Here is a 13076-nt window from a genome sequence, read left to right on the forward strand (position 1 = left end):
ACCAAGGAGCACTCCAAAGAGGTCAGGGACAAAGTTGTGGAGAAGTACAGATCAGGATTGGGTTATAAAAAAATTATCAGAAACTTTGAACATCCCACGGAGCACCATTAAATCCATTATAAAAAAATGGAAAGAATATGGCACCACAACAAACCTGTCAAGAGAGGGCCGCCCACCAAAACTCATGGACCAGGCAAGGAGAGCATTAATAAGAAAGGCAACAAAGAGACCAAAGATAACCCTGAAGGAGCTGCAAAGCTCCACAGCGGAGATTGGAGTATCTGTCCATAGGACCACTTTAAGCTGTACACTCCACAGAGCTGGGCTTTATGGAAGAATGGCCAGAAAAAAGCCATTGCTTAAAGAAAAAAATAAGCAAATACGTTTGGTGTTCGCCAAAAGGCATGTGGGAGACTCCCCAAACATATGGAAGAAGGTACTCTGGTCAGATAAGACTAAAACTGAGCTTTTTGGCCATCAAGGAAAATGCTATGTCTGGCGCAAACCCAACACCTCTCATCACCCCGAGAACACCATCCCCACAGTGATGCATGGAGGTGGAAGCATCTTGCTGTGGGAATGTTTTTCATCGGCATGGACTGGGAAACTGGTCAGAATTGAAGGAATGATGGATGGCGCTAAATACAGGGAAATTCTTGAGGGAAACCTGTTTCAGTCTTCCAGAGATTTGAGACTGGGACAGAGGTTCACCTTCCAGCAGGACAATGACCCTAAGCATACTGCTAAAGCAACACTCAAGTGGTTTAAGGGGAAACATTTAAATGTCTTAGAATGGCCTAGTCAAAGCCCAGACCTCAATCCAATTGAGAATCTGTGGTATGACAAAGATTTCTGTACACCAGCGGAACCCATCCAACTTGAAGGAGCTGGAGCAGTTTTGCTTTGAAGAATGGGCAAAAGTCCCAGTGGCTAGATGTGCCAAGCTTATAAAGACATACCCCAAGAGACTTGCAGCTGTAATTGCCTCTTCAAAGTGGTAGGCATGTTGTGTAGATCAAATGATACAAACCCCCCAAAAATCAATTTTAATTCCAGGTTGTAAGGCAACAAAATAGGAAAAATGCCAAGGGGGGTGAATACTTTCGCAAGCCACTGTATTCCCATCCACTGGGGAGCAAGGCCCACCCACTGGGGAGCAAGGCCCACCCACTGGGATCCAGGCCCACCCACTGGGAAGCCAGGCCCAGCCAATCAGAATGAGTTTTCCCCACAAAAGGGCTTTGTTACAGACAGAAATACTCCTCAGTTTCATCAGCTGTCCGGGTGGCTGGTCTTAGATGATCCCGTAGGTGAAGAAGCCGGATGTGGAGGTCCTGGGCTGGCGTGGATACACGTGGTTTGCGGTTGTGAGGCCGGTTGGAAGCACTGCCAAATTCTTTAAAACGATGTTGGAGGCGGCTTATGGTACATAAATGAACATTATCTCCCTCAAAACTTGAGACATCTGTGGCATTGTGTTCTGTGCAAAACTGCACATTTTAGAGTGGCCTTTTATTGTTGGCACCTATGTAATGATCATGCTGTTTAATCAGCTTCTTGATATGCCACACCTGTCAGGTGGATGGATTATCTTGGCAAAGGAGAAATGCTCACTAACAGGGATGTAAACAAATTTGTGCACAACATTTGAGAGAAATAAGCTTTTTGTGCGTATGGACATTTTCTGGGATCTTTTATTTCAGCTCATAAAAAAATGGGACCAACACTTCACATGTTGCGTTTGTATTTTTTTGTATATATGACATTAAATAGAACCACATGGGAACTTGTGTGGAATGTTCTGTGGAAGTTCTGAAATTCCCACTGAAGAACATTGTTTCTTAACATTCTCTGAACTATTTGAGAACATTCCCAATGTCAAACCAGTTGGAGAACGTTCGTAAAACACTTTCAAAATTGAAATGAAATGTAACCATGTTTGAACTTTTAGGAAACATTCTGTTAAGGTAGTGAAATACCAAGAAAACAATTGTTGTTAAGTTCCTTAAATGTGTTGAGAACGTTTCAAAGCCAAGCAACTATCCTGCACCATTCCCAGAAAGTTGTGGGAAGGTTGTATGCAAAATAACCATAGGAGAACCACGCTCTCACCAAGCTCTAAGAAACATATGGTTCTCAGAACGTTATGCGCTAGCTGGGTTATATCTGTGGTTATTTTTTTAAGTTTTATACAATGGGTGGGTCTAATGCTGGATTCTGATTGGTTAAAACCGCATTCCTTAGTCTATTCCACAAATTAAAACTGTCTGAATCTATGATGTTAAAATGCCTATTTACTCTGTTCCATCTGACTGCTCAATCCACTGTCTCATCAGCTCAGCCAGGCAATTTATGTACTACATCTACACTGTAAAAAGCATCTAAACATGATCTCCCTTTTCTTTTAGACTAGTTTTCAACAGCAGAGATTTGTTATAACCTTGCTTTCTGTCTCCTACATTTGCAACATTGTTTCAATATTGAAGTTCGATCTCCAGCTGTTTTATGGTAATTAACATTTCGGGATTCGGGATGAGACAGACAGGCTGGCAGCTTTTCTCAGCCAGTCGAAATCATGAATTGGCTTCATACATACAAAGAAATGTGAATAGAAAAACACGAAATGCAGCTACTTTGCTGTCAATCCAGCTTCAGTTTGAAGTATTTGTGTTAGGTGTGTAACGTCAGTTGGCTATCTTTTCTGAACAGTGGCCTGGCGAGAGAGCGAATGTTCTATGCCAAGCGAAATCGCGGAACAGCTTAAAGAAACGCAAATGCAGCTACTTTGCTTTTATTCTGACTGCACTGTTTGACGTGACTGTGTTAGCCAAAGTTGGCTAGCTAGCAAGCAAGGGATAAGAACGTTGTCAGCCATCATGGCAACGGAACATTTAGAACGAACGACTGGGTCGTGTTCATAGATTTGGAACAAAAAGTCTTAACGACCGGGTTGTGTCTCTGGCAACCGAACCGATAGAACGAACGCCCGACCAGCCAGTTTAGGTAGCAACCCTAGATTTGTGTCGGGACTATATCTCGTGGAAGGATGAAATTGTATGAATAAATTCATCAAAATAAAAAAATTTATGAAAATATGTAAATCATTATTTGAATATGTTGGTAACCCGTTGTATAAAAGTGATAATGCTCTCGAAGCTGGTGTTTGGAGGATATATTGGCACGGTTTGACTTCGTCTCGGGCCTAAGAACACCCGTGCTAATATATCCTCCAAACACCGGCTTCTCAGGCATTATCACTTAATTAACAACTACTACTACTACTACTACTAGTAGTAGTAGTAGTCATTTGAAACCAGCACTCCAACAATCAAAGCTGAAAACCTGATAATAAGATAGCATTGGCATGCAGTGCACTCAGTCACAGCATCACATGGCAATGGAACAAGTACATTGGAACACCCCGTTCTATAGTCTTATGTCTGATTCCCGTGTGTGTATGTGTGTGAGAGAGTCACGGCGGCTGGCCCATTGATCATAGCAGGAGTGAGCTAATGAAATTATTACAAAACAAACGGCCACAGCTTTGATCTCTCATCTCCCACAGATTTATGGCAACATTCCTTCCTGGATCTTTTTATTTATTGCGCTCATATATTTATACATTTACGGTATTTTTCTTATTTTCTTTTCTGTTCTCTTTCTTGGTTTAATTAGTGACTAGCCACCCACAAGTGCCCCAGCCAGCTCCTCTCCTGGCTCTCTGCTTTATTGATCTCTATAATTGCACAGGAAAACAGGGAGGTCCAGAGTGCTAATCAAACCTGTTTGCTAATGTCTGGCCAATAATTGTGGATTAACATGCACTGTAAAAAAAAAAAGAAATCAACTAATGAACTAGTTTCAACTAATTATTATTCAGTAAATGGTTCCACAGCATTTTTTAGTTTACTCAACTTTCGGTCAAAGTGTTCCCCTGAATGTAACATTTTTAGTTGGCCCAAACTTAGCTCCAACATGAGAAAACATTTGTGTGTGTAACCAGTTCCACAGCCTTTTTTTTTTTAGGTAAGATACCAAAATAATAATTTATAGTTGACACATAATTTGAAATTGACTGAATTTTTGCATACGTTTTCTCATGTTTGAGCTATGTTTGGGCCAACAAAAAAGTTCAGGTATTGACCGAAAAGAAAAAGGCTGTGGAACCAGTTACTTCATAATATTTAGTTGAAACAACTATATATTTTTTTTTACAGTGATAGATCACGTCTTGATGTATTTACCTCATAATGTACATTTTCTGTGAACGATATTACTAATCTAATGTTAACCTGTAATCACATTCAACCATGCAAGGAACAATAAAGTGGCAGGTTTAGGGTTGAGAGCAAAGGGAAAGCAAAGTACTACAGGTATCTACCGACCAAATTTGCATTCTGAATGATCTGATATTACATCTTCTACAGTGTTGCTGTATTTGTGGGGGTTTTCGTATAGTCAAAGCAGCTGGTAGCAAATATAATTTCCATTCAGGGATATGGAGTGGGAGTAAGTCTTGGAAAAAGGTATATTTTGAAATAGAGCTGATCTCTTCAATTTTGAGAGTTATTTGTCAATGGTAAGTGTTTTGGAAACCTCGGAATATGCTCTTCCTGATAAGACACCAAACAAAAATATAAAAAGTTCATATAAGGAAATTAGTCAATTTAAATAAATGTATTAGGCCCTAATCTATGGATTTCACATGATTGGGAATCCATATATGCATCTGTTTGTCACAGATACCTTTAAAAAAAAGTTGTGGCGTGGATCAGAAAACCAGTCAGTATGTGGTGTGATATCAGCAAACGGCTTGCCCACATGACGCTTTTCACAGGATTCATCCGTGAAGAGCACACTTCTACAGTGTGCCAGTGACCATCGAAGGTGAGCATTTGCCAACTGAAGTCAGTTACGATGCCGAACTGCAGTCAGGTCAAGACCCTGGTGAGGACGACGAGCACGCAGATGAGCTTCCCTGAGACGGTTTCTGACAGTTTGTACAGAAATTCTTCGGTTGTGCAAACCCACAGTTTCATCAGTTGTCTGGGTGGCTGGTCTCAGACGATCCCACAGGTGAAGAAGCTAGATCTGAAGGTCCTGGGCTCTCATGGATACATGTGGTCTGCGGTTGTGAGGCCGGTTGGACGTACTGCCAAATTCTCTAAAACGACGGAGGCGGCATGCCAATTGCACGCTCCCTCAAAATTTGAGACATCTGTGGCTTTGTGTTGTGTGACAAAACTGCACATTTTGGAGTGGCCTTTTATTATCCCCAGCACAAGGTGCACCTGTGTAATGATCATGCTGTTTAATCAGCTTCTTGATATGCCACACCTGTCAGGTAGATGGATTATCTTGGCAAAGCAGAAATGCTCACTAACAGGTATGTAAACAAATTAATGTACAACATTTGAGAGAAATAAGCTTGTTGTGCTTATGGAACATTTCTGGGATCTTTTATTTCAGCTTATGAAACATGGGACCAACACTTTAGATGTTGCGTTGATAGTTTTTGGTCAGTGTGTATATATATATATATATATATATTTTTGTTCAGTATGTATGGAAATTAAAATGTCTTACCTGTATGTGACTCCGTAGGAGGATTACAACAAGTCACTTTTTGCTTATAACACAAATTATGTTTGTGATATCAAAATTCTAACAACTAATGTGTTAAAATACTTATTTAGGCAAAGTCAAGGATGGAGGGGGGCATGACTTAAGAAATGGAAGAGATATTTCAATGTTAAATTCATGTTGGGTCAAATTGACTCACTCTGCCTTTCTACACTCTTAGAACAAAAGGTGCTATCTAAAACCTAAACGGGTTCTTCAGCTGTCCCCATAGGAGAACCCTTTGAAGAACCCTTTTTGGTTCCAGGTAGAACCCTTTTGGTTCCAGGTAGAACCCTTTTGAGATCCATGTAGAACCATTTACACAGAGGGTTCTACTTGGAGCCCAAACACATGACTGTAAGTCGCTTTGGATAAATGCGTCTGCTAAATGGCATAATATATTATATTATTATTAAAAGAGTTCTACCTGGAACCAAAAAGGGTTATCCTATGGGGACAGCCGAATAACCGTTTTGGAACCCTTTTTTTCTAAGAGTGTAGTGTTAAATGGGTCTATTGTGATTGAACAGGGATTTTATGGGGCTGTTCAGTGCTAACACCGCTGTCCCGACCATCCAAATACACTATTTATTTAGGAACTATGCTAGCCTTATAGAACAGCAGGTAGCCTACATTAACAGAAACTGTACTCAAGGGCAGTGTATATGTGCAATGTATATGTGCCTGGGATTGGGACTTTTATCGTGTGTGGATGAATAACTGTGTGTGTGTGTGTGTGCATGCATGAAAGAGAGCTTGAGTCTCAGTGTTCGTGTGAGCCCTTTGTCTCAGAGCATAAAGATTTCACCCCCACCACAGCACTACTCAAAAGCTCTCTGTACAACATGTCTTAGCCACTGTGTTAGAATGAATCAAATCCTTCATCAGTCCCTCCTTGACTAATTTCTAATTCATCCCCTTCTCATTAGCAGAGGTATATGACCCGTTTGGCTCAAGCACAAATCCCCTTTCAACTACATCATAAAACCAAAACTGTCTAGAAATATTAACAGACGTCCCAAAAACACCACCACCACCAACAGTGAAACTAGAGCTGGAAACTGGAAGGCAATTTGTCTGTGTTTGGGAGAAAAGTACAGAGTCCATCTGCCAAGCCTCACACAGTTAGAGGCAGCTGCTCCACAGTAGTGGCTAGGCTAGGCTGTTGGTCTGAAGTGTTTGCAGGGGTCACCCGCCCAGTGCTCAGAGCGAGAGGGGAATAGAAATGAAAAGCCTAGTGTGGCTAACCAACAACACCATAACAACCTCACAGACCAGTCTACTGCTGTGGAAAACACTGCTGCGCTGTGTCCCAAATGGCACCCTATATAGGGCACTACGTTTGACCAAGGCCCATAGGGGCATTCCACAGGGCTGTGGTCAAAAGTAGTGCACTATATAGGTAGTAGGGTGCCATATGGGACGCATACCCTAGTTTCATCTGACTGACAGTTTCATCTCATCTGTAGGAGGGGTGGAGTGGGGTGGAGGGAGATTTACTTGGGCTGCAGAGACAGGGGTGTGGATGAATCCACATGTTATTCAAATTGGGTCCCACAGCTGAAAGCTGGCAAAAACAATAGCCAGAAAAACATAGTCACAGTGTCTCAATCCTGAAAGTGGATGACTATGCCTTTAACACTGCATGCATGGCTTTGAAAGGTATAGGCTGCATACCAAGTGGCACTTTATTACCTTAATATCCCATAGGCTCTGATCAAAAGTAGTGCACTATATAGGGAATGGGGTGCTATTTGCAAAGCAGCCATTGGAATTAAGGTTACGTTTGTTTCTGCAGTATAATGAAGCAAAGTCACATCAGCTACATGAATGGGACTGTGGGGGGTCATGGCTGATATGGCTGGAGGCCAACATTGAACCATCTCACTATAATCAACCAATCAGCATTCTCCTCATAAACGTTCTCACCACATAAATCTGCTGTACTTACTGAGCCTTCAGAGAGCAAAACACAGAGCTTGGGGAGAGAAGATGAATTGAATGACCTTGTGGACCCAGACCACGCTACTCTTTTAGCGCCACATTACTGACAGTACAGTGTCACAGGGCCACAGCCATCCTCTCACCTGGCTAATGTGCCTAGCGAAGCTAATCAACACATAGACAGGTTGTGTCCCAAATGGCAACGTATTCGCTATATAGCCCTACTTTTGACCAGGGCCAATAGTGCATGATACAGTGAATAGGGTGCCTTTGGAGACGCAACCTAATTCATTCTGCTAGATTTAAAGGGAGAGAGACTATTTCTCAACTTGCTTGGAGGATAAGGAGTGTCCTGTCCTCTTCGAGTAGCCTCTGCAGTGAGACAGTACGGTACATCCTGATTGTCCCTTATCTTATCACTTAGCCAAGGCTAATCGCGTTAGCGTTTTCTGCCGTGCTCCGTGTTTCCCAAGGTTAAAGGACACGCACACTGCTGGATCTGATAGAAATTACACTAAAATGTGAATCTGTGTCCAAGTCCAAAGCTAGGCGACGATGCAGGTAGACTATGGGTACTAAGTGGAGTGGATGAGATGCACCAGATATCAAATACTAAATACACAGCTAACGTTGAAATAAACTGTATACATTTTGTGTAGTATTTTCAAATTTGATTGAACAGATGGTGAGAGTGGATGACAGTGGGAAAAGATAGAGGTTGTGTCAAAGGGCAGTAGACAACCTATACCGACAACGTAGACGTGTTTTGGAGTCTGTGGCATTACCGCTAGACCAGCCAGGCCACAGCCCTTTTAGACAGCCTCTCCATATAGTCACATGGCTGGTTTGTGGTTGTAATCTGTCCCATGCTCAGTGTGCACCTAAAGACATGGTGTGGTTTGGGCTGTAGCAGCCTTTGGCTCTGTGGTTTCAGTATGATCTCAAGATGATCACATTGGCTCATTCCCTCCATCCCTTTTGGCTTTCACCTTAGGCCCAAATCCCTTCCCAGCACGCTTCCCACACAGTGATTGCATCCCAAATGGCACCATATTCCCTGCATAGTGCACTATATTTGACCAGAGCCCATGAGCCCTGGTCAAAAGTAGTGCACTCTACAGGGAATAAGGTGTGATTTGGGACGCATCCTGTGAAACAGGGCTGGTTTCTCCAAAATGAAAATGGGCACGCAGAGATTTAGTCTTGTCCGACATCTGGGAAGAGGCTGTGCCACGAACCAGCAAGTGAGATAGGCAATGTTTGGGTAAGGACGATAAGAGACACAGATTTCCAATGCCTCTCCGGCAGGAAATACAATATTTGTATGGTTCACTCTGGAAGTGATGGAGTTGAGACTCATTTTGGAATTCAAATGTCAGTCTAACACACTCGCTCTCTCTCTCTCTCTCACGCACACACACACACAAACTAAACACAGTGTGGGTGTAGCTAATCAGCAGAAAATGTTATTCAACCATTTATTTTTGTTAAATAGATACCCTTCTGTGTTGAGGTGTGTGGGTAGCAGAGTCGACCATATACCGGTAGTACCTACATCCTGTTGAAATGGAAATGTGTGGGAGATTGTTGACCACACCTGCCTCTTCTGAAATACCCCTCATACTGGAATCCCCCTCAAATTCCTACTGACATTGAGTTAATTTGTCAAGGGTCCGCACTTAAAGTGCTATTTATTTCATTTGGAGGCAACGAGGGCAAATTAATGATGTTTTAATTTTGGTAAACGCACCAGTTCTGAGAGCAGTGGTTTCAAGAACTTGCTGACATTCACACTGAGCTTCAGTCTGCTGTTATGTTACACCAACACACTGAGATAGCGTTCCTTCAACTATGAAGCTCTAGTGTCCCTAAGGCAACCATGACGCTATCTCCCACGTATCCACGCTCTTGACCCCCTCCCCCTCATCCTCCCTCCCTTACACCCACAATGTCTGCATCCCAAATGGCACCCTATTCCCTATGTAGTGGACTACTATGGGCCCTGGTCAAAAGTAGTGCACTATATAGGGAATAGGGTGCCATTTGGGACACACACATAGACACCATGATTGATCAGTCCAATCCAGAAACTTGGTACAGTTAGCCATTTCAATCAGCCTCTGGATGAGGTGCTTCAACACTGCTTCAATGAGCCGCTCCTTCCCTTGGCCTGTCCTCCCCAGAAAGCAGATCAATCTGTCAGCAGTAAATACACAGACAGCAGCCTTGGAAGTTAACAGCGCCTCAGATATAAAGACAACATGCATCCGCACAGAAAAACACAACAACTGAACAGTCAAAGGAACAGGGAATATATAAAATGGAAAACAGAGGCTTACCTCCATTGTCTTTAAGATGCAGAGCAATCTTGGTGTCATCTAGAGAGAGAGAGAGAGAATTCCACATTATGACCTCAATTTTGTCTGTGGTTCGTGAATATCCCCACAGCCATAGAATTACATACAGAATCCCTATGTCTATTATATGAATTATAGGATCTCTATGCCCACAGCTCAGAGCTGCCTGACAACAACAACCACTATTAACCTCAATACGGGTAAAGAATGTCAATCAGATATTCAGAAATAATCATTAGCGATTATTACACAGGTTTACTGACAAATTAACCGTTTATATTTCATTACTGGATCATTTACTGAATTTACTCAATGTCTGAAAAAAATATTTTTTTTCCGATATAGTGCTCTTTCATGCATAATGCAAGAGCGAGAAGCAGTCTGGGGTTAAGCAACTATGAAACATTTAAATTCACTGTGAGAGTTGTGATATGAATTTACACACCCCATAGGATCCACATTATGCAAATTTTCCACATACTGTACACAAGCCGGTAAAATGCTATGGGTGCCATCTCAAAACAAGAAAGAGCCTTGAAACGGGTCTCAACAGAGTAAATGTATTTCAAAGGATTTTTACATTTCAATTTCCAAGATCAAAGATCATTTAATGCATGCAACCATTTCCTAGAATAATTTCCTAGTCTAAGAAATGCCACGGTCTATGAGATAAGGTGTATGACAGCGAGGCAGGAAATCAAACTCGATGACCAATCTTGTGCCAGCGTGAGTGTCATGAATATGAACAATTATCATAGGCTGACATTAAACTGTGACAGTGAAGATTCCTCAATGCCTCATCACACAGTATCTGAACTCATACAGGACACAGTGTTACAGTAGTAAAGAAGGAACAGTGTTAGGAAGTGGGGGGGGGGGGAACAGGAGAGGGAAGAGAGAGAGACAGATATTTCCATTTTGGGTTCTCTCTCTCTCTCTCTCTCTCTCTCTCTCCCCCCTCACTTTTTGCCAATAGCATGGGCCTCTGAGCTGCCCACACCCCACCATTGCCTCCCAGTATCCAGTCTGACTTGACCCTGACCTCTACAGCTGAGGAGACTGGGGTGGTGTCAGGAAGTGTGAGGCTCTGTGTGTACATACCACAGACAAACAGATCTCCTTTTAGCATGAAAGGCTTTTCATGCTAACACACACACACACGGCATCTGTTCACAGCTCACACCCCTGCTCCTCAGCATGTCTGACCTCCAGGATCGTTGGGGTTTGTTTCGTCTCTCAGCTGGACCTCTCTCACACTCCTCTCCACCTCTCTCCAACATTCAAGGCATCTGTGTTCATATCACCACCTCACTGATGGAAGGTCTTTAAAGGGGCAATGATGTATAGCGATTGATTTTTGAAGAATATAACTTATAGATGCCTCATGAGCTTTGTTGTTTTTTGAATCCCAGATTGCCTCTTTAACATTGGCTGAGAGAAGTTATACCTACCAAGAAGAGCATAAGAGGGAAAAGGTCAAGGACTGAAACACTAAATATAAGACAGAGATTAGGAGAATGAAATGAAACCCTGCCCTCACATCCATGAAATGAAACCCTGCCCTCACATCCATGAAATGAAGCCCTGCCCTCACATCCATGAAATGAAACCCTGCCCTCACAGCCATGAAATGAAACCCTGCCCTCACATCCATGTAATGAAACCCGCCCTCACATCCATGAAATGAAACCCTGCCCTCACATCCATGAAATGAAACCCTGCCCTCACAGTAGCTCAGCTGGTAGAGCACGGCGCTTGTAACGCCAAGGTAGTGGGTTCGATCCCCGGGACCACCCATACACAAAAAATGTATGCACGCATGACTGTAAGTCGCTTTGGATAAAAGCGTCTGCTAAATGGCATATTATTATATTACAGTGGAAAGCCATACAGAATCCTAGGAGAAAATCCTAAAATGATTACTTTAGAACAGTGAAAAGTAGAGCTGGACGTCATTGGAGTTTGTGTAGTGTGAGGTACTGAGAGCCAAAACCTTGGGCATCTGCTTTAGAGATCATCACCGACTGGAGCTGGATCTAGAACCATCTAACCCACAACCCACAGGCAGAACCCCTACTGTAACTCACCACTCCAACCACCTTTAAACACCACTGCAATTACAAAAAATTTAGTCTGTCTACAGGTTTAGCCTTCATTTCTTCATCAATTCCACAAGTCTGGGAAACCAAAGAGCACCTTACCATATGAACTATTATTAATGTCAGAGAGCGCACTGAATTCTTCTGCTTTACCACTCTGCATTACACTGCTACACTCTTAGAAAAAAGGGTTCCAAAAGGGTTCTTTGGCTGTCCCCATAGGAGAACCCTTTTTGGCTCCAGGTAGAACCCTTTTTGGTTCCAAGTAGAACCCTTTTGAGTTCCATGTAGAATCCTCTGTAGAAAGGGTTCTACATGGAACCCAAAAGGGTTCTACCTGGAACCAAAAAGGGTTCTACCTGCAACCAAAAATAGTTATTCAAAGGGTTCTCCTATAGGGACAGTCTAAGAACCGTTTAAGGTTCTAGACATAACCTTTTTTTCTGAGAGTGTATAAATGTTTGTATAGGGTGCCATATGTATGTATAGGGTGCCATATGCATGTATAGGGTGCCATATGTATGTATAGGGTGCCATATGCATGTATAGGGTGCCATATGTATGTATAGGGTGCCATATGCATGCATAGGGTGCCATATGCATGTATAGGGTGCCATATGTATGTATAGGGTGCCATATGCATGTATAGGGTGCCATTATGAATGTATGGGGTGTCATTTGGGACACAGCCTACGTCAATCTAACCTTCCTCCTTGTGGTTGCATATTCCTACAATGTTGCATTTCTATAATAGTCATCCGAACGCATAAACCATGCAAGCTGTTACATATTATAATGAATTAGACAGAACTAGCTGTCAACACCTCTTTCTCTTGGGTGTTAACAAGAGTGGATACTTGAGATCATGAATAGTCCATTAGCACAGTATAGGCTTTGTGTATCTCCCAGGCATCCCAACCCATAACACATTAGTCAATTATCAACCTCGGGATGTACCAGTTTCCGGGCAGAAAATACACCCTGCATAGGCTTTTAGTCATGATTAAAGTGCATAATGTGATTGTACACATAGTGACAGGGACATTAAGTTGAA

The 13076-nt window shown here is 42.5% G+C and overlaps 1 protein-coding gene across 2 annotated transcripts in view; it reads right to left on the minus strand.

Moving 5' to 3' along the window:
- LOC121550008 (plexin domain-containing protein 2) overlaps positions 1–13076 on the minus strand; it is a 172478-nt gene that overhangs the window by 17290 nt on the left and 142112 nt on the right. Inside the window, exons 12-13 of one of the 2 annotated variants that reach the window (XM_041862062.2) lie at positions 9906–9944; positions 9574–9762 (exon numbers count right to left, since the gene is read on the minus strand). In XM_041862062.2, the coding sequence (XP_041717996.1) occupies positions 9758–9762; positions 9906–9944 (44 nt within the window). In that variant the 3' untranslated portion in view covers positions 9574–9757. Of the gene's footprint in view, positions 1–9573; positions 9763–9905; positions 9945–13076 lie in introns of those variants that run through there. The other variant, XM_041862061.2, reaches the window with a different exon arrangement.

The sequence above is a fragment of the Coregonus clupeaformis genome, chromosome 34 (assembly GCF_020615455.1).
Source record: "Coregonus clupeaformis isolate EN_2021a chromosome 34, ASM2061545v1, whole genome shotgun sequence".
Lineage (NCBI taxonomy): Eukaryota > Metazoa > Chordata > Actinopteri > Salmoniformes > Salmonidae > Coregonus > Coregonus clupeaformis.